The 26,394-nt window shown below is 40.0% G+C and overlaps 1 protein-coding gene across 12 annotated transcripts in view; it reads left to right on the forward strand.

Moving 5' to 3' along the window:
* CDK1 (cyclin dependent kinase 1) overlaps window positions 1-26,394 on the forward strand; it is a 39,367-nt gene that overhangs the window by 8,324 nt on the left and 4,649 nt on the right. For 5 of the 12 annotated variants that reach the window (XM_069571737.1, XM_069571735.1, XM_069571736.1 and 2 more), the window contains exons 5-8: window positions 195-365; window positions 1,453-1,616; window positions 1,728-1,869; window positions 3,925-6,319. In XM_069571737.1, the coding sequence (XP_069427838.1) occupies window positions 195-365; window positions 1,453-1,616; window positions 1,728-1,869; window positions 3,925-4,023 (576 nt within the window). In that variant the 3' untranslated portion in view covers window positions 4,024-6,319. Of the gene's footprint in view, window positions 1-194; window positions 366-1,452; window positions 1,617-1,727; window positions 1,870-2,685; window positions 2,893-3,924; window positions 6,320-16,024; window positions 16,217-22,035; window positions 22,885-26,394 lie in introns of those variants that run through there. The other 7 variants (XM_069571740.1, XM_069571741.1, XM_069571742.1 and 4 more) reach the window with 6 other exon arrangements.

A 26,394-nucleotide genomic window follows, 5' to 3' on the forward strand; every position in this document is an offset into this window, starting at 1 on the left:
CATAATACTTGATATAAATGCTTCTCTCCCCCCAGATACGTCCCATTAGTCTCAAGTGGCCTGAGAACTTTTTTGGTAAATTGTTTATTTCTCTGCAATATAATTTCTAATGTCTTTGAAAGAAGGCTGCCAAGATTATTTAGAAAATCATTTCATCATATGGCTAAGTTTCTAATTTATATTTCCTTCTTCAGAGTTATTTGTACCAAATCCTACAAGGGATTGTGTTTTGTCACTCTAGAAGAGTTCTCCACAGGGACTTAAAACCTCAGAATCTATTGATTGATGATAAAGGAACAATTAAACTGGCAGATTTTGGCCTTGCCAGAGCTTTTGGAATTCCTATTAGAGTGTATACACATGAGGTATGTTTTTTGGTGCTTTTGTTATGTGTGATTGAGGGATTGTTTTCTGTATTCTTTAAGACAAGAAAAAATACTCAGAAACATTTCCAATCTGTGCCAGTATCGGTTTATTGCCTCTCTAGTCTAAAGTAACCCTTCATTGTCCGCTGTGTGAAAATGCATCTGAAACTTTTGAGTGTTTTTTCCTTTGCTGGGATGTTACCTTTGACAGTAGAGGGTGCTAGAGAGGCATTGCAGGAAGGAGTCATTTATTCTTACAAGTCAGTCTCCGATTATTACAATCCTCTGTTACAGTTACTAGTCCTGTATAGTAAAGGTTCCCTGTTCAAATTACATGTGATTTCTGTCTCTTCCTGTCTTGAGAAAGACTAGTTAAAAGGTATAACCACATTTTGTCCCTGATATATTGATGACTTGGCTTTTTGTTTGCTGTTTCTGGAGGGAAAGGGAATGCTGAATCACAGTTAAGGATTATTGGGAAGCCTTGTCTTCTGTGGAGTTGTCTACCCTTGTGCTCAAAGACTTCCTCTAGATCAAAACTTGTGACTGCTCCTCTGGTCAGATGTCTTGGCTCCTTTTTAATCATTCCTTTTTATAATTTTTCCCATGGATCTGTAAATATATATTATTTGGTTTCCACTGGTTTAAGTAGACGCTGTTGCCCTCCATTGTGATAAATTGGATATGCTAAAACAGCAGATCGGTGCTAGACCACTAATAAGCTGTTGTTTGCCTTGGTTGTGGTTTTATCTTGTAAGCAATGCAGGCACTTGTACCGTTTAGTGTCAGCCCAAATCCAGTGTCATTGTGCTTTTGTTTTTAACTGAAAGCTGTCTTGACTGTTTTGATCCTTGCCTTTTACTGATTTGAAAAGACTTGGTATGCTTTTATCTTTTCCTCCTTAGTGAATATAACTTACAAATGAAGTATTTATCTAACATTTAGTATTGTATATAGTTAATTGACTTTCAAACACTATCAGAGATAATCGTGCAGCATTCTAAAGGACAGTCCTAATATAAATGTTTACATTTAGGTAATTTAATGTGCCACATTTATTCCAAGTAAGGTATTTTCTTTGTAATAGGTAGTGACACTCTGGTATAGATCTCCAGAAGTGTTGCTGGGGTCAGCTCGCTACTCAACTCCAGTGGACATTTGGAGTATAGGTACCATATTTGCTGAATTAGCAACAAAGAAACCACTGTTTCATGGGGATTCAGAAATTGATCAACTCTTCAGAATTTTCAGGTATTTTTTATTTACGCTTGAGCTGTTAAGAACTTTAAAATTAACATGTAGATAGCAAGAATTATGTTGATGCTTTAACTTGTAAGTTTTTGTTTTGCTCTGGCTTTTTAGAGCTTTGGGCACGCCTAATAATGAAGTGTGGCCAGAAGTGGAATCTTTACAGGACTACAAGAGTACATTTCCCAAGTGGAAACCAGGAAGCTTAGCATCCCATGTCAAAAACTTGGATGAAAATGGCTTGGATCTGCTCTCGGTAAGGAATGCCCTTTATATTGGTTTTAACACCTTGGATAATTAATTCTGAATGTACTTAATTTTGTCTTTACCTAGGAAATAGGAATGAAACCAACATTTGTTGAGCTAGACACATAGCTGTTATGTCTGTTATGTTTATTACTAGCTCCATTTTAATATGTGTGCTGCTGAAGCAAGCACATTACTAGTTCCATTTTAGATATGAAAACCTCTAGTGGTTTTGAGAGGAGAATTTGGCATTTTTTTTGTTGTCCTTGTTGATTTGTTTTTAATCTGATAGATAGCTATAGGTACTCTGAAGGAGAGGACAGGGTTAATAATAACACTGTAAGTGACTGACTTGGAGTGGCCCTTCTTTCCAGCTTTTTTGTCTTAGTATTTACTGGTTTTTAGTTTTTCGACATAGGTATCTTCCTTATTTTTTCATATTTTTAGTTATTTAAGCCTTTGCTGCATGAATTTCCATTTCTCACCTTGTGCCTCATTTCCACATCAGATAGGTTAGCAAAGGGATAAATGTAGTTCTTAAAACTTTCGCCTGTATTACGTTGCTGTTCCAACTAAACAGCTGTGTTCTTTAAAAATAAGACAAAAATAATTTGTTAGGATAAAATAAATTGTCCTAGACCTGCCCCAGGAAATTTATTCTAGAACAGTATTTAAATACTGAGGTGTTAGAAGGAACTAAATCTTATGACTCTCAGGTAATGTAATTCCAAAAAAGAAATTTTGGTAGGTTACTAAACAAAGGGAAAACATCTATTGCTGTATCGTCATACATGTGTTCTAATTGATCTTTGGGCCTCTTTGACAGGTTACAATCATGCCGCCAACTCCAGCTCAGATTTCCCAGATGCTTACAGTGCAGTCCAGGGTCCTTTACTGCCTCTCAGATATTCTGTGCATTAGTATTGATGATGTGATGTAAAAGTCCCTCTGTATTCCTGGCCCAGTCTGGGATTCTTGAACATATCAAAGAATGTCACTTTAGTTAACCAAATGAAAATCGTGTTGTCAATCACGGTTCCTTAGTCTCGCCAGTATTGACATCTCGGCCTGGATCAGCTTTTGCTGCTGGAGGCAGTCCTGTACATCGTTAAGATACTTAACAGCATCCTGTTTCTGTGTCCTCTAGATGCCACTAACACGTTTTTATCCCACTTGTGACAACCCCAAATGTACCTACACATTGCCAAGTATCCCGTTAGGGGCAGTCTCACCAGGTTGATAATTCCTACTGTAAACCATATGTTAGTCTTGGTTTCAAATTTCATCTTTCTCACTTGTAAGCTCTCTGAACTTCGGCAAGTTCCTTAACCTCTTTGAGCCTCAGTATTCTCATTTGTAAAGTGGGACTAATTCCTACCTTTTGTTGTCAGGATTAAATAACATGAAATGAACAAAGTAGAGTGCTAGCTATAGAATAAGAGCTTAAGTGGTAACAAGATAGTAAAAATATCTCTAGGTTGGCTTATTGATTTAGTTTTAAGATTTCTTTAAGATACATTTTAACTTTATCCAGCCTTTTCTGCTGATGTGTAGATAAACGTTAGCACTTAAGTTTTCTGACCATAGTTCAGGTAGTGACTCATTTTAACTCTGTTTATAGCATAGTGCATGCTGGTTTTGTTTTTATTAGGAACTTGCTGGAAGCTACATTAGAAACCTCTATAGTTAATTAGCACAATTTCAGGAGTGTTGTAAATAACTCAGAGGGCCTTTTAATTCTCGAAGTAAATATAATTAACTAGATAATCTTTCTTAAATTTATGCTTTGGTTTTAAAGTTATCCATGAATGCTTGTGTCTTAAAATGTAATTTATAGCAAAAAGGTTATCAAGATATTTGTGATTTAAAGACTAGATCATTTTAGAGCTAGAGGGTGAGGTAAAACATTCATGTGGTTTGGTGTTAAACTAATGGGAATGTTCATTTAGTAGTTTTTCTTTAAAATTATTAGCATATGGCTTATTGGTAGAAAAATAAGGCTTTTGGGGGATTTTTTTTTTTTTCTTAAATAAATAACCTTTTAAAATATCTTTCCTTCACACAGAAAATGTTAATCTATGATCCTGCCAAACGAATTTCTGGCAAAATGGCACTGAATCATCCGTACTTTAATGATTTGGACAGTCAAATTAAGAAGATGTAGCTTTCTGACAATTTTCCTGTGTTGTGTCAAGAGCAGATAATTGTATTTTTACTGTTCCTATCTGTTTTTGTCCTGTGTATTTTTCTTTTCTTCGTTGTAAAACTTAATCTGTACTTCATCTTCTGATTTCAAAAGTAACTTAAAAAATGTAAATACTGTTCTATATGAATTTAAATATAATAATTCTGTATATGTTTGTAGATCCCACTGTAACAGCTGTTTGTTACTATAATAAAACTATATAAATCTAGTATTGATGTCAGGAATCAGGAAATTTTTGAGTTAGCTTAAACCATCTAAAATGCTACCCCAGTCTTCTTTTCTTGTTGGAAATACTAAAATTTAGGAAAGTGTGCTAAATTCAAAGTTCATAATGCTTTGAAGTATTTTTATACTCTGTTTAAATTTTCTTGTCAGTTTCTTGTTATGTGGTAACTATACAACCTGCCTAAAGATGAATATTTTTCTACTGGTATTTCAATTTGTGACCTAAATGTTTAGGCATTCAGAATGAGAGAACTATCCAGATTTGAGAGATGATGCTTAATTTATAGAGGTTTTTAGTAACTTGTAAAACTAACATTAGTATATGTCAAAGCTTGCTAAGTTTTACAGTCAGAGATCAAGGGCTGTCCACAGCAGGAAAGAACAGTTTAGAAAATTTATGAGCTATCCTATTTTTAGGTAGGTTATGAAAGTTCTTTGTCTGAGTGAATTCTTGTGCTTTGGTCAGAGGTAATAACCATACAAAGGAGTTGCTTATCTTGGCTTTCAAGTCTGACTAAAACTCTTTGCAAATTTTGACATAGTTTAGTTTATTAGCAGCCTTCTTAGAAGGTTCTAATGTATAATTATTTAGCCAAGATCACTAGCTTTTGGAATTGTTTAATAATGCTGCTCATTGTGATTTTTACCTGTACGTAGCCTAATTTAGATTGTTTGTTAGAACCAAAAGAAGTGTCTCTAAAAATAATTTTCATCGTTTTTAGTGTACATTTATCCATTGGCTGCCCATATGCTCTGTTTTTCATGCTGGTTACCCATGACCGGAATGAGCCTTCTTGTGTGGCTGATCCAGTTGAGTATGTAATGGGTGATCTACCTAATCTTGTTGTCTTCTAATTTTTTCACTTGAGGAGAAAGTATGGGTCACTTTCTTTCGCAACAGGGCATAAGGTGAGAGGTTTGGTGGCCACCTTCTAGGTCTTTTGGTGGAAGCCAGCCTGCAGTAAGGGAATGCAACTAGAGATGGAAGTCGTTTGAGGTCACACTGTTGAGAGATTTCATGGTAGGAATTTAAGTGAAAGGTCACGCAAAAGAGGTAATTGAGGTGGTGAAATGGAGTATCTGCAGACTGTCTATGAAGTATTGAAATGGGTCTGCTTTTCAATTGTGCATTACAGAACTTCAGCAGTGTAGAATCAGCATTGATAACTGATACCGCTACCCCTCTGCCCCCACAGGCTATCAGTGTGTCTTATATAATTATTTCTTGGTCCTTCTATTTCGATAATATGTAGATGCACTGGTGTCACCGATGTTTGGGGCCTTGTGGATTTGGTAGCAGCAGCCTGCCTGCATGCTTATTGCTGTTGTTCCGTGCAGTCTAATTGTTTGAAAAGTCAGTAATTCATCAGTTTAGAACCAACTTGGTGGACCAGGGAAATGAGATGGAACAACTCTGCCATCAGTTGCTGTAATGAGACATACTTTTTGTTCTGCTCCAGCTCTCTGTGTAGTCCTAAGTAAAGTGTTTATGTCAGCTTCAGTGACTAGTTGAAAAGCCACTGAATTGGGTCCTCATCTCATACATATTTTTAAATTGGCTTGTGCAATGGCACTTCTGATTGATTTTAAAGTGGATCTTGTCTGTGGGTCAGTAGCTCTTAAATCTGTTCTGTGCTAGAAACACCTGTGACTAACTCTCTTCCTACCCTGAACAGTTAAAAGTCCCCCAAGATGATTCTGATGTAGCCAGTTACCACCAGTTGGTGGTGACTTTAACAACTTTGGACCAACATCTAGTTTTAGTTGTCTGAAAACTATGTTATCCTGCATTATCTCTAACTTTTTCTATTTCTGTTTTAGGCTGTACAAAGTTCTTTGGTGAGGGGAGAGGTTTGTGTATTTTATCACCAATAGGAGACTTCCATATACTGTGACTAATGCTGTATCTTATTGTCTGTAGGCTTTAGAGAAGGATTTGTTGTTGTTGTTAAACATAAAATATAAAGGCAGTAATGACGCAAAGAAGTTAATACATAATGTATAATAAAATCATTAATTTATATGTGGACATGGCCTGTGTGAATTAAATGTTTGAAAAAAACCATTTTTTAGTGAATAAAAGGTCTTTTGGGGACTTGGATTTACAATAAAATAATTTTTAATTAGTAAAAAAAGGGAACTTGAAAGTTGTTGGTGAAATATACTACATTAGTGCTTCTAGCAAACTGTACTTAATAACAGGTCAACTTCAGCCCCATCCCTATTTAAATAGTTGCCATATTCCTAGGACCCTAGGGTCATTTTGCATTTTGTGGACAAAACAGAGACATTTAGATATGTCTGTGGGCTGTAGAGTTTGAGAGTAGTAGGCATTGTTTGAATAGGTCTGGGGCAAGATGGATAGAGTATTGAGAGACTAAAGAGAAAGCAAAGGATGGAGGGATAAAGTGTGAAAGTCCTTGAAGAGGGAGAGACTCCTGACTTAGAAATAACATCTAGGAAACGGCTCAGCTGGGACAGAAATGGTAGTGACAAGGATTTAACTTTTGACCTTTGGAGAAAGGAATTATAATTGGAAGCAAGAGTAGACCTTTTCAGTCCCATACTGAATGTTTGGATATTTATTTAGTAGTTTGAATATTGAGTTTCTAAGATGCCTTAAAAACTTTAGGAGAAATGTGTTAAGAATCATAGACTTGTTTGTTGAGAAGGGAAAAAAGGTATCATAACACCTGCATTCCTTAGAATACTGAAATGTCCGGTTTTCAAACTTGAATTAGGATCTGGAGAGCTTGTTAAGAGATTTCTTGTGCATCCCCAGATTAAGTACGTCCTGCATAGCCATGAATACACTTTCTTAGCAAGTTCCAGGTGGTGATATGATGGTCCAAGGACCAGTTTGAGAATCACTGCATGGGTAGTTCTCAGAAATCTGGAGAACCGAACAGAAACCTAGTCATCTTGTTACCTGAGGAAGCATGGTGCAGAAGGAGAAACTGACCCAGAGTTAGCATACATGTAGAAGTTGAATTGGAATTTAAACCTAAATCTTCAGTTCAGTTCAGTTCAGCTGCTCAGTCGTGTCCGACTCTTTGCGACCCCATGAATCACAGCACGCCAGGCCTCCCTGTCCATCACCAACTCCTGGAGTTCACTCAGATTCATGTCCATTGAGTCAGTGATGCCATCCAGCCATCTCATCCTCTGTCATCCCCTTCTCCTGCCCCCAATCCCTCCCAGCATCAGAGTCTTTTCCAATGAGTCATCTCTTCGCATGAGGTGGCCAAAGTACTGGACTTTCAGCTTTAGCATCATTCCTCCCAAAGAAATCGCAGGGCTGATCTCCTTCAGAATGGACTGGTTGAATCTCCTTGCAGTCCAAGAGACTCTCAAGAGTCTTCTCCAACACCACAGTTCAAAAGCATCAATTCTTCGGCGCTCAGCCTTCTTCACAATCTAACTCTCACATCCATACATGACCACAGGAAAAACCATAGCCTTGACTAGACGGACCTTAGTCGACAAAGTAATGTGTCTGCTTTTGAATATGCTATCTAGGTTGGTCATAACTTTTCTTCCAAGGAGTAAGCGTCTTTTTAATTTCATGGCTGCAGTCACCATCTGCAGTGATTTTGGAGCCCCCCAAAATAAAGTCTGCCACTATTTCCACTGTTGCCCCATCTGTTTCCCATGAAGTGATGGGACCAGATGCCATGAGCTTAGTTTTCTGAATGTTGAGCTTTAAGCCAACTTTTTCACTCTCCTCTTTCACTTTCATCAAGAGGCTTTTGAGTTCCTCTTCACTTTCTGCCATAAGGGTGGTATCACCTGCATGTCTGAGGTTATTGATATTTCTCCATCTTACATTGTCATTATTGAGAATTGAGAAAAGTGAACGGCGTAATATAAAGATTCCAGTTTTAGAGCCATGTTAGGGCTTGGTTCCCAGTTCTGCCAGTTCCATCTGTGGCTTTGGGTAAGTCATTCAGAGTCTCTGAATCTATTTCCTTAACTGCACAATAGAGATAATAAATGGCATTTATTTATATAAATACATAAGTAGGATTGTAAAATCGTTAGGGATATAGATGGGGCGGCCAGGCGTCATGCATACACACACACACACAGACGTACGCATACAGATATAGTACATGTCTCTTTATCAGGATCCCCTAATGTTCTCTTCAATACATTGCAAAAATTGGGCAGTAAGCTATTTTTCTGTCACAGTAATTGGTTCTTAAATCTTAACAGATGGCATTTAACAATGGCATTACAAGGTGCACTAGATGCGGGATATGGGTCAAGTTCCTGGTACATGGTAATTCCTTTCTCCTTTGAAGTCTCCCACTTTTTTCTTACATTACTCAGCAATTTTATTTTTTCCCTTACTGAGGGCTGGGGCCATGTCCTGTTCTTTCGTCCCCACAGCCCTCTGTCTAGAACCTCAAGTGCTAGACTAATCCCAGGCCTTTAAGGTCGCTCATAGGTTATGATACCATTCAACAATAGCTGAACATCTCTGAGCAGCACTGTGCTTCACATACACTTCCTGATTTTCCCAGCAATCTTGTAAGGGAGCGGGCATCTTCATCTTAGAAATGGTGAAACTAAGATTCATAGAGCTTAAGTAATTTGCCAAGGGTTGCAAGGCTAGTTAAAAGGAGGAGCAAGGACTTGGGAGCTTTCTGACTTCACAATGTTCTCTTTTCTTGGCATTGGGTTGGTTCCCAAGATAAATTGATAGAACATGTATTTAGTTTCTAAAGTTTAAGAAGAAGGCAGGCAAATAGTAAAGCCAGTGCCGCCCAGGTGCCAAGGAGTTCCCTCCCAGCTCAGGGTCCAAACCAGCCCCCCAGGTTTCAGGCTTCCCCATAGAGCCCCAAAGCTCCTGAGACCTCTACTTCAAGGTTGAAAGGACCAAGGTGAGATAGTTTTCAGTGCTCATTTTCCTGTCCCACTTTTACGACGCTGCATATGGTCCTCTTGAGCTTCCTAATCCTGGCTCCTTTTTCACTCAGATGACCCAGATTGGATCAGAGTGGTAAACCATAACCCAGCAGCAATAATTGGTTCAAGGGGTGGGCAAATGACTTATAAGACCGACAAGGGTCCATTTTGCTATGGAAACCCTGAGAGAGTGAAGTCTTTCTGCTGACACTGCTAAACTGGGATGACAGGGCTAGGAGCCTGAGGCATCTCCCACATTCTGCCAAGAAAGTGATAAATAGAGAAAGATTCTTGGGGGTTTGATGTCCCTGGACTCTGGTCCTCAAGCCTGGTTCTGGCAGAGCTACCTTAACGTTTGGAGCTACTCAGTATCCCTTGTAGGTGTAGAGTTGTGGGTTTTTTGTTTTTGCTTAATTTAGTTTGAGTTGGGGTTCTGTCATTCCAACCCCGAAGAGTCACAGCCATCCATACTAAAATAACAATCGTATGCTTTTAAAAGAACCTCCAACTTAAGCACCCTTACAGTTATAAATCCTTACATAATTAAATATCTTCCCTTTAAAAGCTCTATTGTTCATAATCATTGTTTTAACTGCAGCTTCTAGTTTTGGTTGTGTAAAATGGTACTGATAGAAATGTATCCCTATTGTTTCAAAGAACCTACAAACTTGAGGAATGTTTATGTATATGTACCTACTCTTACCAGTTAGGAGTAGAAATCTGTAAAATACACTTCCACAGGCAGTTGTTTCTTCTCTTGAGATAAAATTTCAAAACCATGCTATTCTCTTCTGTTAAGGAAATGATGGAATAACAGAAGCAGAATGGGGAGAATTTATTTCCTAATGAGCATTAGCTTTTGTAAAGAACTTTGTAGTAACTAAATAGCCTGTGCTATTTCAATAGAAGCTTCCTATACTATAAAAATGCCCTTAACTATAAAACCACAAGAATAATTATACCACAATATATACTTATTATAAAGGACAGAAAAAGTAGATTTCCCAACTGAACACAGCCATTTGTCTCAATGGTTCTGGTGATCATGACAAACATATTTATGTGCAAGAAAATATAAATCTATTCTTCATGAACTGTGTTCACTGCTTCAAGGATCCAAATGGGAAGCCAAACATTTGCTTTATCTTAAATCTTGCTAAAATTTGAACATAGTTTTAGAAATGCTTTTTGGCTTCTTGTTTGAATTACTTCTCATGCACAGGCACTAATGGAAAATGGTTCAGAACATAAAAGGCTTGTGATTTCCCAGGTGAGCACAAAACTTTTTAGAGTAGTCAACATCAATCTGAAGCCTCAGGGACTGGATGACAAATGCGATGTTATTTATATTTTGGGAGCTCTTACCCATGCTAACAGAAAGTTCTAGCAGCTTGCTGCTGCTGCTGCTGCTGCTGCTAAATCGCTTCAGTCGTGTCTGACTCTGTGCGACCGCATAGACAGCAGCCCACGAGGCTCCGCTGTCCCTGGGATTCTCCAGGCAAGAACACTGGAGTGGGTTGCCATTAACCATTAAGGGCAAACATCTCACCTCTCTCACCCCAGATTTTGGCATTCATTATGACCCACAAAGGTCCATCTAGTCAAAGCTTTGCTAGTCATGTATGCATGTGAGAGTTGGACCATAATGAAAGCTGAGTGCCAAAGAACTGATGCTTTTGGACTGCAGGGTTGGAGAAGACTCTTGAGATTTGGACTGCAAGGATATCAAACCAGTCAATCCTAAAGGAAATCAGTCTTGAATATTCATTGGAAGGACTGATGCTGAAGTTGAAACTCCAATACTTTTGCCACCTGACGCAAAGAGCCGACTCATTAGAAAAGACCCTGATGCTGGGAAAGATTGAAGGCAGGAGGAGAAGGGGATGACAGAGAATGAGATGGTTGGATGGCATCACCGACTCAATGGACATGAGTTTGAGTAAACTCCGGGAGTTGGTGATGAACAGAGAGTTTTGGCGTGTTGCAGTTTGTGGGGTTGCAAAGAGCCGGACACGACAGAGCAACTGAACTGAACAGAACAATGTAGGAGACATGGGGGATGCAGGTTTGGTCCCTGGGCTGGGAAGCCCCGTGAAGGAGGAAATGGCAAACCACTCCAACTATAAAATGTTCATATAAGAGAGAACCCAAGTGATCAGTGAAGAGAAAATAGAAGTCAGATCAGAGAATGCTGCATAGATTTTCAGTTCCTAGAAATTAAAAGTGTAATAGCCAACAGTGGATGCAGCACATGCAAGCCAAGCACATTGTAAGATGTATGGAGTGTTTTCTTTGGAAGAGCAATGGTGATGTTCATTCTTCACTTCGCCTCAGAGGGTAATAGGGAGTTTAACTCAGATCTACAGGTATTTTTAATAGTCACAGTCTGAAAAATAACCAAAAAGTAAACTTTATCCAAATACAATTGTATAAAAGTATGTATCAGATAATAAACATTGTGATGTTAATATTATATATTCATAAGTCTCTGTCAATGGAATAGCTGGCTCATGTATAAAGGAAAAAGGCAAAGAACTTCTGCCTTATCTCTTATATTTTTTTTAAGGGAAATATCTCATGTGTTACCATGTTTGGAATATCTCCTAGCAAGGCTGAAAAGCAGGGAATAAACAGCAATAATTCAGTGTGCCTAATGGCACAAAATAAAGGAGTTATTCACAAACAGAAAACTGGACTTTTGAGCAAATGTTTATTTAAATACAAACAGCAACTCCTACTTTTCCTGTTATCTCCAATTATGTGATGCAATATTTTTACCAGAAGAAGTGCTTTTTAAAAACAGCCTTCCAGGGAGTGAATAAACAATACTATATTTGGCTAACAGCTGCTTTTGGAAAATGAGATGTCAGCAAAGCTGAATGTTGTTTAAAGAAAACTAATTATCCAGCTACCTTTGACTTGGATCAGAGTAAACAAAGCACTTCCCTATTTGCACAGAAATGTTTTGTCTAGGATTTAAATATTAGGTATTAGTCAGATATTTCACTTCCTCACTCATTTGCCATGTGGAGCAAATTACATTAAAGTATCCCTGTGTTTGATTTTGCTGCCAGAACCACTTCAGGTCATCTGGTGCTGCAGAGCCTCCATTGCTTTCTTGCTTCACCATCCACGAGTTGTTGTGTTTGGTGTAAAGCAGTGTGTTTATAGACACACAGAAACACAGGTGACCTAGTGATACAGGGAGTGGTGGCATTTGTGGGAGTTAAATTATGCAAATGTCAGGTAATATAAGTGTGTTTGCTCTCACATGTAAAATCAGAAGTAATGGAAATACCACCAGATTTTGAAAATTCGTTTGAGGTTGGCAAGCCATGTGAACGGTAGCACTGGTATATGCATTGCTGTTGGGCAGTTTGGCAGGAAAAACAGGCCTGCAGCCCTTTGTCAGTGTTGTGTCAACCAGGCTGTGGCTTTCCTGAGTTAGAGCTTCTGTAGGTAGGTGCCTATGGTGAGGACTTTGCTTATTTTCAACATTGACCATTTTTAAAACTTAATTATATATTCCATATCATTAATATATACCTCGTCAGTTTTTTAATGGCTGCATAGTATTTCCTTGTATAGTTGTATTTTGATTGTGCAGTTGTACTTAACTAGTAATGGATGAGACTTTGGGAAGTTGTTTTCTTTGCCTTTTTTTTTTAAAGAAAATTTTATATTTATTTTTGACTGTATCAGGTTTTAGTTGCAGTGCCCAGTACCTTAGTTGTGCATGAGGGCTTAGCGGCCCTAAGGCATGTGGGATCCTAGTTCCTGGACTGGGGATTGAACCTGCATTCCCTGCATTGGAAGGCAGATTCTTATCCATTGGACCACCAGGGAGGTCCCTCACATTGGCCATTTTATAATTTTAGATATTTTTACACTCTGAGGCAGTCTTACCTGAGCATTCATTAAATGGGGGTGACAATGTTAGGGCTGAAAAACAAACTGAAACTTTGGTTTTTGAAATGAGCTTTAGATGGGCTTTAATGGTCTTGAAGGCCAAACAGTGCCTGTGACACATTTTAGAGCAAGTCTCTAGTTAGAGTGAAATGTTAGTGTTAGTCTTGAGAAAACAGAAAGCAGCATAAAAGCCAAAATGTACTATAGTCGCAGATTTTGAGCAAGCATGCCCCATTCTGTGGAAAAATCAGTATTGAGTTATGTATGTTAAGAACATATCCTCTAAAATATATGGTATATGCTTTTCATATAAACAGTTCTTAGAAAACAAGTCTAGGACAGACACAGTTTTAATGATTCTGTAAATGTTTATTCTTCCAATAGGTATTTATTGAGAGGTATTATAAGCCAGATACTATGTCATGAGGACAGTGTTCAGCTAAATAATCTTATCTTGGTGGACTTTACAACCCCTTGTTGGGAAGACAGGTTACAAACAAGTAAATACATGTAATGGGATATTAGGAAGGGACTCTTCCTGTTTTTACTTTGGCCGTTAAGGTAGTTGTTAGAGTAGTTCTCAGAATTCCATACCTGGTATGCAGATTTACAAGGAAATGACTCTAAGAACCTGTCCCACAAGTCTTAGGTCCAGGATAAGCTACACAATTTCCAGGGCCTAGTACAAAATGGAATGAAAATGTGGGACCTCCTGTTAAAGTGTTGAATTCCAGACAACAGCAACAGAACATTAAATCAGGCGCAGGGCCTTTCCAAGTGTGGGGGCCTGTCTGACAGGTCACATGCCTATGAAGTTGGCCCTGCTTAGATCCTTTAGCCAAAAAATAAAAGTAGAAAAGCTTAGAGTAGAGAAGAGAGATTTGGGGGATTGTGATCTTCCGAAAACTGTGCTGTGCTTTGGGAATGCTACTATCTAACTCACCCAAGTCTAGTGGGGAAGTGGTTCAAAGGGACCCTTGAAGAGCTTTGAAATGTGTTTCTTGTCATGAAGAGACACAGACCCAGTGCCTCTTGGAGGCCTGAGAAACTAACATTGAAGACTGACCAGGTGCATAACTCCTACCCACGATATCTGCAGAACAGTCAGGAGAATGCCACTGGGATGGTATCCACCTGCATGTCTAGAACTCGTGGGGCAAGTGTTGTTTGCCTAACTGGATTGGGTCCAAGGGGGAGAAGCTGGGAGGGGGTTTCTTGGGCCAATCTTGCCAGATGGCATCAAGTTCTGTCTCCAGACAAAGAATGGAGTCTTTTCCTGACATTTAGAATAGCCCACTCTGACTCACAGTCCTTCAGGTTCCTTTGTAAAGTTAAGCATACTATGAAAAAATTTTGTATGAACTATCAATAGCAATACACAGTGGTCCTGTATATTGATGGGTCCTGTGTACCCATCACCCAGCATCATTTTTACCACATTTGAAACTCTCGGCATGTCTGTTTCTGTTCACAACTCCCTTTCTTTTCCCAAAAGATGTATTCCTTTATACTTTTTTCAAATTCTCTGTGTACTTTTACAACATATCTATCTTCTTCATCATCATCATCACTGCATGCCTTTATGCTTTATATAAATATATAAAATTCTAACATTTATTTTGTTTGGCTTTGTGAGGCTCATCCATGTTGATAAATGTAGCTATTGTTCATTTGCTTTCACCGTAGTAGAATATTCCATTGTTAGACTCTTCTGTAATTTATTCACGTTTCCTATTAATAGACACTTGTTTCTCTTATCTTGCTGTTATGAACAGTGGTGCTATAAGTTTTGTTATGTGTGTCTCCATCTGCTCCCGTGCAAGGGCTTTTTGGGGGCACTGCGGTGGGGACAGACCCATTCCGTGTCCTTCCCCTGCTCATTCTGTATCTCAGGTTGCATTTCCCAGATTCCTGTGTTCCCTCTCTCGCTTCTGGGCTTAGCCAATGGGAGGCATTGGCAGGAAAGAGGGGAGAGAGAGGTCAGAGTGCCCATCTCTCTGTCACTCAGATGATGTTGCCTCTGCACCTCCAGCTCCCACCTCACAGGTCCACCCTGGTTCTAGCTTCTACCTAGATGCTTCAACTGACTCCTGGTCTTCTGACAGCCTCACTCTTCTGTCCCTATAGACTGGGGTGAGAGTGGGCTCCTGAAGCGGCAGGTCATTGGTTGTCTCACTGTCTGCGGTTTTACTTCTCAGTTTTTTCAACCCACAAGACGCCAGTGCGGCCGCTCTGCGCGACCCTTAGTATGCATTCCTGCGCTGCATTACCCTCCAACCCGGATACCAGGCAGGGTTACCGCCGACCATTGGTGGTTCTGCTAAGCCATTGGCTGGCGCTCCAGTGGGCCCCTCCCCCAAGCAGCAGTCAATGAGCGACCATTGGTGCGACAGGCGGCCAACTGTTCGCGGATGGAGGTCCTCAGGTGGAGGTGAGGTAAGAGGCAGGTCTAGGCTTTCTCCCTGGGACCCTCCAGCTCACCCCGCCTCTGGCCAGTGGATGAGTTGGGCTGGGGTCAGGGGAGCAGGCTGGGGGCTGTGCCCTTCAGGGCTCCAGAGCCCTCACCAAGGCTGCCCTCTGGCCAGGTCCAGGCCTTGAGGCAGCGGTGAAGCTCTCCCCCATCCCTGCCTCTGTGACCAAACGCAGCAGTAGTCTGCCTGGCACGCAGTCTGCTGGACCAGCCTCTGCGATTTGGGTGGCCTGAGGAGCCTGAGGGCCACTTGGGCCCTGGGCTCCTGGCTTCCTCAGGGATGACAGCTGGGCGGGGGGCTGGGGACCCGGCCCTGAGGGAGCTGCCAACAGACCTGCTTGCTCTTAGCCAGGACCTGGACCTCACAGGGTGAAAGTTGAGCCTTGGGACCTTTCCCTTTCTTCTCAGAACAGAGAATAACATTTTTTTTTTTTTTTGGTGGAGGTTTACAGGAACTGTGAATTGACCTCTGAAACAAAGGATCTGACACCAAGAAGTTTGCAACAACTAAGCACATCCCTCCCTCACCTTTCCTAAAATAGGGCTTTGCTGAGAGCTTTTGGGAGTTTAGGGATTTTAAGGCAGGAGCCACCTGTCTCCTTGCATGGCCCTAAATAAACCTTTTTCTGCTCCAAACTTTGATGTTTTGGTATTGTTTGGCCTCAGTGTGCATCGGGCACATGGACTTGTGTTTTTTTTTTCTTTTCTGGACTTGTGTTTTAGTAACACCATGTCTAACTACCCAAGAGGTATAAAATTATTTGCCTATTTTTCTTCAAAAAGCTTTATTGTTTCCATTTGGTCCAAGGTTTGGCAAGGATTCCAGGGCGGTTAAAAAGCTGCCTGGTGGCTGCAGAGAGGGGCTTCAGGCAGAAGCCCTGACACCAGAGGGGCACCTCCAAGGCCGCCGGGCTGCAGAGGCTCCTGGTTGTGTTGGAGTTGAGCCTTTGGAAGAGACACTCACTCAGTCCAGCCTGGGAACCCGCCAGCCTGTGGAGGTTGGTTTGGGGGTTGCCCATCTTCTTGATGAGTTTCACCTGCTTATCTAGGAAGTGACTCTCCTGGAAGTCACAGAGGTGGGGGTCTGTGTGGGCAGAGCCCAGCGCATGCAGATCCAAAAGGCCTGGCTCAGGTTCTCCTTGAGAATGGCGGCTTCCATAGCATCCTGGGTTTTACCCCACTTGTTTTTTTTCCCCTCCCTAAATATTTATTTATTTTTGGTTGCATCAGGTCTTAGCTCTGGGGTGCAGGATTTTCACTGTGGCACATTGGTGTCTCTCTAGTTGTGGTGAGGGGGCTCAGTAGTTGCAGACTGGGCTTAGTTGTCCTGCAGCATGTGGAATCTTAGTTTCCCAAACCAGGGCTTGAACTCATGCCCCCTGCATTGGAAGGCAGATTCTTAATCACTGGACTGTCAGGGAAGTCCCTACCCACTCATTCTTGAGATGGTTTCTGCATATCCTGGAAGGAGCTCAGCTGCAGCACTGGTTTTGCATTTCAAGAGACACTTGGAGCCTTCCTGCTTCTCCTGGTCCCATTCGCAGAAAATGTGGCTCACACCCTCCAGAGCCATATCCTCACAGTGGAAATAGACACTCATGCAGACACACACACTTACCCAGAAAGAGGTAGGTGTAGGAAGCCCACAGATGCATATTAACCAGGCAGCTGATGACAGCCTCCACCTCAGGAATAATTCTGATGGATCTGGGAGCTCATGGTTGATCATTATTAAGGAGTTTAACTCAAAAAATGGTGTTGACTTGTCCCAGTGGCTGGGGATACCTCAGTGGCTCATTCTGAAGGTTTTGACTGTTAAAAGGGTTGGAGGGTGGTGGGAGGTTGGAGCAAGGGGTGTCTCTGGGTCTGTGCCATCCAAATACTGTTGAAGAGACAGATCTGCAGAACTGCAGAGCACACTGCCTGTTTATTATTGATTGGTTGGTTCTTATTGATTTATAGGAGTTACTTATGTTATACATACTAATTCTTTGTTGATTAAATGTGCAGTAAATATCTGCTTCCATTCCTTGTGTTGTCATTTTTTCAATAGTATGTTCTGGTGAGCTGAAGTTTCTCATCTAAAGGTAGTTCTCATGAAGTTTTAACATTTCCCTGAGCTGCATGGAACATTGCTAATCAGATCAGGCTAGTTGTGAGCCAAGTTATGTGACTAGACTACCTGTATTGACAAACTTCTGCAACCCAGATCCCTTCCACAGAACATGTGCATGAGGCAGCTTGCAGTTGGCTAATCAAGGAACCATATGTCAGCATTTCCCAGTAGAATAAATGGATGGAGTCAAGAGAGGCCATCTGAGGCTCCATTTGATGCAGATCCTAGCTGGGAGCATGGAGTGGGCCTGGTTGCACTAGGGGACACCTCCTGGGCTTTTCTCGGCCAACTGTATCTCAGACTCCACTGAACGCAAGTCTATAATGGGCATGTGTTGTTTTCAGGCTGTACTGAGCCTGGTTTATAAAGTTTATTGAACAGAGAGAGCCCCTGAAACAGCCAGCTATGTTCAATGTGACCAATTGACAACCAAGAACCCTCCTGGATTAGAGCAGAGAACATAGGCAGTGTGCAGCCAGGGTTTCATGCTGCCGGAGGAAGCAGATAAATCTAAGGAGGACGACACAGCAGGCTGAGGAGAGTGAGCCCAGGACCAGCCTAGTGCTTCCCCAGCCACATAAGCCTCCATATCCACCTCTCCACTGGTGAGGGCGGCCTCTAGCCCAGACCCAGTGTGAGGCCTGACACCGTAGAGCAAAGGTCAGGAGCACTTGTAACATTTGCATACTAGATTTGTTATTACTTGCACATGATGTTTTTATTACTTTAATTTTATTTTTAAAAATTAATTTTATTGGAATATAGTTGATTTACAATGATACATAACATTTACAAAATTCAAACAATATAACAAAAAGTACACAAAGTCCTGTTTCTTGTTCTCATCATCTGAATTCCTACCTTTCACTCTGGTCTCCATCTCTCCCTGCTAATGTTTTCTTTATACAAATAAGCAGGTGTGAATGTATGCTCTTATACGTCTCCATTTTTATACAAAAATAGCATATACAGACAGATTTTTCTTTTAAACCACAGATCTAAGAGACATTAGATAAAGAATTTTAAAATTAGATTTTATTTAATTATATCCTTCCTATGAATGACTGTGTTATTTTGATAAATTTTTCCTAATCTCCTACCATAGTTTAAAAATGTTCTTACAAACATCTGTGGTTGATTTGGGAGAATGGCATTCTAACATGTATACTATCATGTAAGAATTGAATCGCCAGTCTATGTCTGACGCAGGGTGCAGCATGCTTGGGGCTGGTGCATGGGGATGACCCAGAGAGATGCTGTGGGGAGGGAGGTGGGAGGGGGGTTCATGTTTGGGAACGCATGTAAGAATTAAAGATTTTAAAATTTAAAAAATAAAAAACTAAAACAAACAAACAAACAAACATCGGTGGTTACCCACCAATCCAAGACAGAAGTAAGTCAGGAATGAACTGGGCAATTTTTTTCTTTTTAAATATTTCAGAGTCAGAAAAAATGTTGTGTGATGTGTTTATTAAAGACAATTTGAAGAATAGAGAAAAGCAGAAGAAAATGAAATTTAACAGTAATTCTACTACACAGAAATATTCAAGTGATAAGAATTATAGTGCTTAGGATACATTTTATAATGGATATAGTGCATGTCCCAATAAAGCACATGCACAATTAACATATATTTTAAACTGTAAAGTGGGAAAGCATTTATCAATACTTTAAAAAATATTTTATTTTTGGCTGTGCTGGGTCTTCATTGCTATGCATGGGCTTTCTCTAGTAGCAGCAAGTGGGGGCTACTTTCTGGTTGTGGTGTGCAGGCTTCTCGTTTCGGTGGCTTCTCTTGTTGCAGAGCATGGCCTCTAGGTCCTCAGGCTTCAGTAGTGCAGTGCATGGGCTTAATAGTTGTGGCTTGGGGCTCTAGAGAGCAGGCTCAGTAATTGTGGCAGTCTGGCTTAGTTGCTTCAAGGCATATGGGATCCTCCCGGACTTGGGTTTGAACCTGCATCCCCTGAATTGCAAGATGGACTCCCACCAGGGAAGCCCAATACTTGTTTATTTACCATAAAATCACAAGTGTTCACTATTTCCAACTTTTCAGTAACAATAATGTGATGTGTTGATACATGTGTTAGCTGGCCTTCTCTACATATATTTTTTAATATTTGCTATACATGTTGTTTTCAAAAGGAGTTAAGTAGAGGCAGATATTGATTTTTTTGCCAAGTATATAGAAATTGCATCACCTCTCTATTCAGTTCAATGGGTTTCAACAAGTGTTCATTCTATACTTTAATGATAAAATTAATAGTAATCCTTACATTTGTATACAGTATTACAGTTGGCAAAAGTTTGTCTGCTCTTTTGTGTACAGTATTGCAGTTGGCAAAAGTTTGTCTGCTCTTTGAACAGCCTGTTGAGTGAGGTAGTACTATTCTTATTGGCTAGATAAGTAAACTGAGGGTCACAGGAGTTAAGTTCCTTATCTAAGGCTGTCTAGCTTATTGAATTGAAGACTTGCAAGTTTGGATTCCAAGTCTAGGTCTTATCCTGCCAGACCGTGGTGGGGACAGAAGAAATGAGAAACACCTCATGTTCCCAGACATCTTTAGGTTTACAAAGTAGTTGATGAGACAAGTCACAAAACCATTAGACACCCAGAGAAGACAACACCTGGCCTAGTGGAGGCAAAAATGGTCACCCTCATCAGGCCCTATGCATCATCCTCCATTTTGCCACTTTCCATCACTTCTCCTTGTTGCTTTATTTGGTCTTCTGGACTCTGTGGTACCTACCTAGACTGCAGAGGCCTTTGAAGAAGAGCTCCTGTTGAGAAATTGGAAAGAACTTTAGCTAAATTCCGGTCGTGGGATTTTCAGACTGTAGGCCAGGCAGAAAATGTGCATTCCTCCAGCAATGGAGATTTTTCACTGACAAGTGAGAGTTACACTTAATATTGTGCTTTTTCTGTAGCTTAAAAATATTGTCATGCATTCATTTGATTGTTCAATCATTTACTCACTCATGTTTGAATTCAACAAGCATCACTGAGGACCCAGCATATCCTTGGTGTCCTAGGGCACCCTGCTAACCCTAGTGGAGAACAAGATAAATAAAACACGAGTTATACCCTTAAGGAGCTCCATTTCCACATGATTCTTCTGGTTACTCAGGCAATAAGACTTGAGTGTAGCATTATTAGATAATACACGGTCTGTACTTTCAACCTAGACACGACTAAGGGACAGCTCTGTAGAAGTATCACGTAGCTAAAGCCCAAGCCAAGAATTGGTTTTCATCTTTTTTTGATACTACAGCCACTTTTATGAAGATAAGGTCTCTTCAAGTAGTAAGATCGAAGGTGGTGGTATCCAGCATATGTAAGACAACCCATATAGAGTGCAAGGAGAAAACATTAATGGGTTAGTATTACATACAGTAGTGCACATATATACCTTCTTAATTCATAGCTGTACATATGCTGGATAGTGTTTTATCTATGGAGTGGGCAGTCAGGAACTTGGTTTTCCTTGTTCTCTAGCCATAGTAGCTATTCTCGCTCTCCTTTCTCAACAGAAACTGCTGAAAGGCTCATTTGGGAAGCGTTTTAAAGTCATTGCATTCAGATTTGGCCTGATGGCTGAGGAGGGACTTCATACAAGGTTTCTAGAGCGAGTGGTAAAATTTGAGTAAGGTCCTTCAGTCTGTGCCAAATCTCTCTAATGCAGACAAAGGAAGGATAGATTTCTTCTTAGTTCAATCAGCCCTTCCTTCCTGCCAAGATCTTAAGTTTTAAGAGCTTACTTTCCCCCCTCATACTTGAAGAATTCTTTTATTTGATGTTGGAGCTCTTCTCCAGAGTGACTTTTCACTTATTTTCCCAAATAAGCACCGTGCTTTATTAACCCCTTCACTCCTTGCCCCTGATATGAGTTGGAAGGGCATGAACTGGGAACAGACTTCCCCTGTCTTCTGTTGCCAGACATCTACATTTGACAGTAGATGCCAAGCAAGCATCATCTATCGTGATCATTTTGTCTCTGGAATAGAATTCCAGAGCATTCTACCAACTTCACCAACAAGTTCTGCTTATTTACTCACTGTCTGTGCATTGAACACTGCCTGCTTTCTGCCCAGGAATCCTTTCGGCTGTACCACAGTCGATTTCTAGGCTGAGGATTATTTTTCATTTTCATTTAAGTGTTCAATTAATATTTTCTTCTTTCCCCATTCTGCCTTTGCTCTCACTTCAGTGATATCATGGAAGTCATTACAGCTTCTGAAAAATATAAATTGATTTTTAAAAGTACTTAGGTCGGGAATGTGGATTATGATTTGAATTACAGAAAGGTCTTAAAAGATTCTTTTTTATCTTCTTGACTTACAGTTTGATAAAGATTTCAATTTTGATCAACTGTTCCAGAGACCCATCCAGAGTATAATGTGAATTTTACTTGAAGTATCCCTTTCCTCCAGTTCAGGCCTTGGCTTGTAACAGAGTGTCTGTGTTTTGAGATGAAATTTGGAAAAATTGCCCATCCTTGTAAAGGTAAGCCAGGTGACCCTTGCAAACATCCTCACCTAATTTCACACAAGAATTCTGAGCTTCTCAATTCCAAGACTGGTGATGCTCTAGCATCTTCAACCCATGGCTTCCAGAGTTTCCTAGTTGGTATGGCATCTCCATACCAACTGTCCAGAAGGTAGATAAAATCAGAGCAAAGTGCCTGGAGAGGTCTGAACATAGTACACCTCAGTTCTCACATTGCATCAGCGAGGACACTGTCACATGGCCATGGCTAACTGCAAGCCAGGCTGGGAAATAAGGGCTAGTTGGGCATTTAAAAAGAAAAGGAGAATGTGGATACCCATCTCTGCCACTGAATACTTGCCCTTTGACTCATGGAAACATTTATTCCAAAGTCCCCCTTATCAGCCAGTGAGAGTCAATTGTGTGTTCAGAGGTAGTAGAATCCGTTCCCTAGGCAGGCTGGTAACCCTATTGTTAGAGAATGCCAAACCCCTTCTAAATGGTACACAGTGGATTTGAGTTTCACCAAAGGATTTCAGATGATCAGTATATCTCTACAGAAACAAGCAGGGGTGACCTCTCTGGAACCATAATCAGAAGTGTATTATATCTACCCCCTCTGAAGAGCTAATGTTCATGGCCTTTGCATTTGACCAGGGGAAATTCCTGGTCTTATCTTTGCAAATAAAAATAATTCTGCTGAAATTGCCTACTTGTTATCTGGAAAGACAGGAGGAATTCTTTGGCAAGAAGGGTCCTGGCAACTAGCCTCAAACCTGGGCGATGGAAATAGATGATCTGGACAAATGTTGCAGACTTTCTTCATTTGGAGAAACTAATACATAGGGCATCAGCTGAGTTTCCATTTCAGTGCAACTTAAGCCTGAGTGATAAAGGCAGCCTGCTCTGTGAACTTTGTATTACATAACCCTCATGTGATTCAGAGCTGCTATTTATAGTTTTCCTTTGTGTGGAAAGGGAGTGGGTTACAGGGATGCAGCTTCCTTCTATCCCAGCATCCCAGAAGGAGATGGGAAAACAATTCTGTATTTATCACCTAGCCTAGGGCTTTCAAAACTGCTCTTGCTTTATGGTCCAAAACAATTTTGGCATCTTGTTGTTCAGTCGCTAAGTTGTGTCCACTTCTTTGCGACCCCATGGACTGCCGCATGCCAGGCTTCTCTGTCCTCCACTGTCTCCTGGAGTTTGCTCAAATTCATGTCCATTAAGTTGGTGATGCTATCTAACCATCTCCTCCTCTGCCACCTGCTTCTTTTGCATTCAGTCTTTCCCAGCATCAGGGTCTTTTCCAATGAGTCAGCTCTTTGCATCAGGTGGCCAAAGTATTAGAGCTTCAGCTTCAGCAGCAGTCTTTCCAATGAATATTCAATTCATTTAGGACTGACTTGTTTGATCTCCTTTCAGTCCAAGGGACTCTCAAGCGTTCGTTCATTCATCATTTATTCTTTCATCATCCATTCATTCATTCAGGTAACAAATATTTAGTGAATGTCTACTAGACGCTAGGAGTGGAGATAAGTGGTTGAAAACACTGTTTCCTAGATCTCATCCCAGACTAATGAGAACAAACTGTCTAGGGGTGAGTTCTGGTCATGGGTATGGAGATATGTATATATCCTGCTGGGTGGCTTGCAGGATCTTAGTTCCCCAGCCAGGAACTGAACCCTGGCCACAGCAGTGAAAGTGCTGAATCCTAACCACTAGACCACCAGGAATTCTCTGGTCATGGGTGTATTTTAAAATCCCTTCAAGAGAGTCCAATGTGCAGCTAGGATTGAGATCACTAGAATTTGTAGACTCTGAAACCAGGGGAAATTATAATGTTTAATAAATCGAGGAGGCACACTAGAAAGATAACCAAATAAAGAGGGTGTTGAAGAAGAGTGCAGAGAAAATTGGAAATTGCTTGATATAGAGAAAGAGAAATAATGCTGGTGTCTGATTCATTTGTGGCGCAATGTTAGCCTTTCTACTTTTTAGCTTGTGTCATGCTAGACAAGCCATTTAACCCTCATTTTTAAAATGAGGGTATTAATCATCTTCATATTCTAGGATTACTGTGAGCATTTAAATAGAATGCCAAGTGTGCAACAAATCTGTTATTTGTGTTGTTATTTGGAATTCTGGAGGAAAGATCAAGCATAATAAGTTGGATAGTTAAAGATGTGAGTATGATCCTAGGTAAATCTCTGGTGCTGCCAAAGGTGAGTGAAGGCCACTATGTATCTGTGGGTGTCTGAGACCTCAGACCGATACAGCGCATCTTCCTTGCAGGAAAAGAAATCATTGTTATCTTAAAATAAATGTAAATATGTTGTTGATGAGAATGTCAGATTTATATCAATTGATTAAGAAAAACATAAAAATTCACATGGTTTGAAAACAATCCCATTTTGGGGAGGACACCTTTAGGGAGCTCTCAGGCCTCCCTGAGGGTTCTCGTCACATCTCTGCTGTTAGTCTTTCCTGACCTTCCAGTGAAGAGTATATAGCCCTGAGCATAACCAAGGTCACAGCATGTTGAGTGAGTCTGGACATTCAGAGGTCATTCATTCTGGATTTTTAGCTAAACATTGTTAGGATTTCTTCAAGTGACAGATTTTGTAAACATCAGCAGATATGTATATTCAGTGTATTTCTTTTTTGATTTGTAAGATAAACGATGGCACAATCTATACATTTTTAAGCCCTGAATTTCACCTTAACAATATATCTTAGAGGTGATCTGCATCCATCCATAAAGAATGTCACCCTTGTCTTGTTTTAGAGCTGCACAGTATTCTTTTATGTGGATGTATTATGATTTCCTTAACCAATATTCTGCTGATGTTTTCAGCATTTTGCTGAAACACTGCTGTTTAAACTTTTTGTTTAAACATTGCTGCAGTGAATGACCATGTACATAAGTCATTTTGCATATGGGAGCATCTTCTGTTCTATAAATTCCTGGGAGCGGAATAGCTATGTCAAAGGATATGTTCATTCACAGATTGTTCTTCACAAGGATTGTTCTAATTTCCACTTGCACCAGTGATGTTGGAGAAGGCCTTTATCCCCACACCCCCACCAATACAGTCTCCTATCAAAGTTTGATTTCTGCCAATGGGCTAGATGCAAAATGGCATTTTCTGATAGCTGTAAAGTACATTTCTCCAATTGTGAGTGATGTTGAATTCCATTTCACATGTTTTAAGACTTACTTGAGTTTTCTTTGCTGAGAAGAGTTGGTTCATAACATTTGTCTATTTTTTAAATTAATTTTATTAAAGTACAGTTGATTTACAATGTTGTGTTAGTTTCTGGTGTACAGCAAAGTGATTCAGTTATACATATGTATATATATACACATTCCTTTTCAGATTCTTTTCCATTATAAGTTATTACCAGATATTGAATATAGTTCTCTCTGCTATATAGTAGGTCCTTATTGTGTCTCTATTTTATATATAGTATTGTGTATCTGTTAATCACAAACTCCTAATTTATCCCTCACCACCTTTCCACGTTGGTGACCATAAGTTGGTTTTCTATGTCTGTGAGTACGTTTTTGTTTTGTAAATCAGTTCATTTGTATCACTTAAAAAAATTCCACATATAAGTGATATCATAAGATATTTGTCTTTCTCTTTCTGACTTATTTCACTTAGTATGATAGTCTCTAGGTCCATCCATGTTGCTGCGAATCACTGCCTATGTTTTAATTGGGCCATTGGTTTGCTCCTTATTGATTTTTAGAAATCCATTATATATTTAGAGAAATCAGCATGACATCTATTACAGATATTTCTTCCTTCCAGTTTTGTCGCTTGTCTTTGATTTTTTTTCTGCACAATGTTGTGGCTTCTGTTTCGTGTGTGTCATAGATGTGAAGGTATCTGCACTCCGAGATTATTAAATAGTTCTCTCATGGTTTCTTACATCACTTGTAATACACTATTCTTTTTTATATTCAAATTTTCATACCTCTTTGAATTTTTCTGGGTGTAAGGTGTGAGGTATGGGATCCAACTTTCTTTTTAGATGGCCATGCAGCTATCCTAAAGTCTTTAACTGAGTAACCTATCTTTTCTCTATGGATTTGCGATATTGCTCTTTAAGATACATTAAATTTATCACATACTAAATTCCCATGTGTTCTTAGGTCTCTTCTAGACTTTCTATTCTTTTTCATTGGTCTCTCAATCTATTCATGTG

The sequence above is a fragment of the Ovis canadensis genome, chromosome 25 (genome assembly GCF_042477335.2).
Source record: "Ovis canadensis isolate MfBH-ARS-UI-01 breed Bighorn chromosome 25, ARS-UI_OviCan_v2, whole genome shotgun sequence".
NCBI classification, from domain to species: domain Eukaryota; kingdom Metazoa; phylum Chordata; class Mammalia; order Artiodactyla; family Bovidae; genus Ovis; species Ovis canadensis.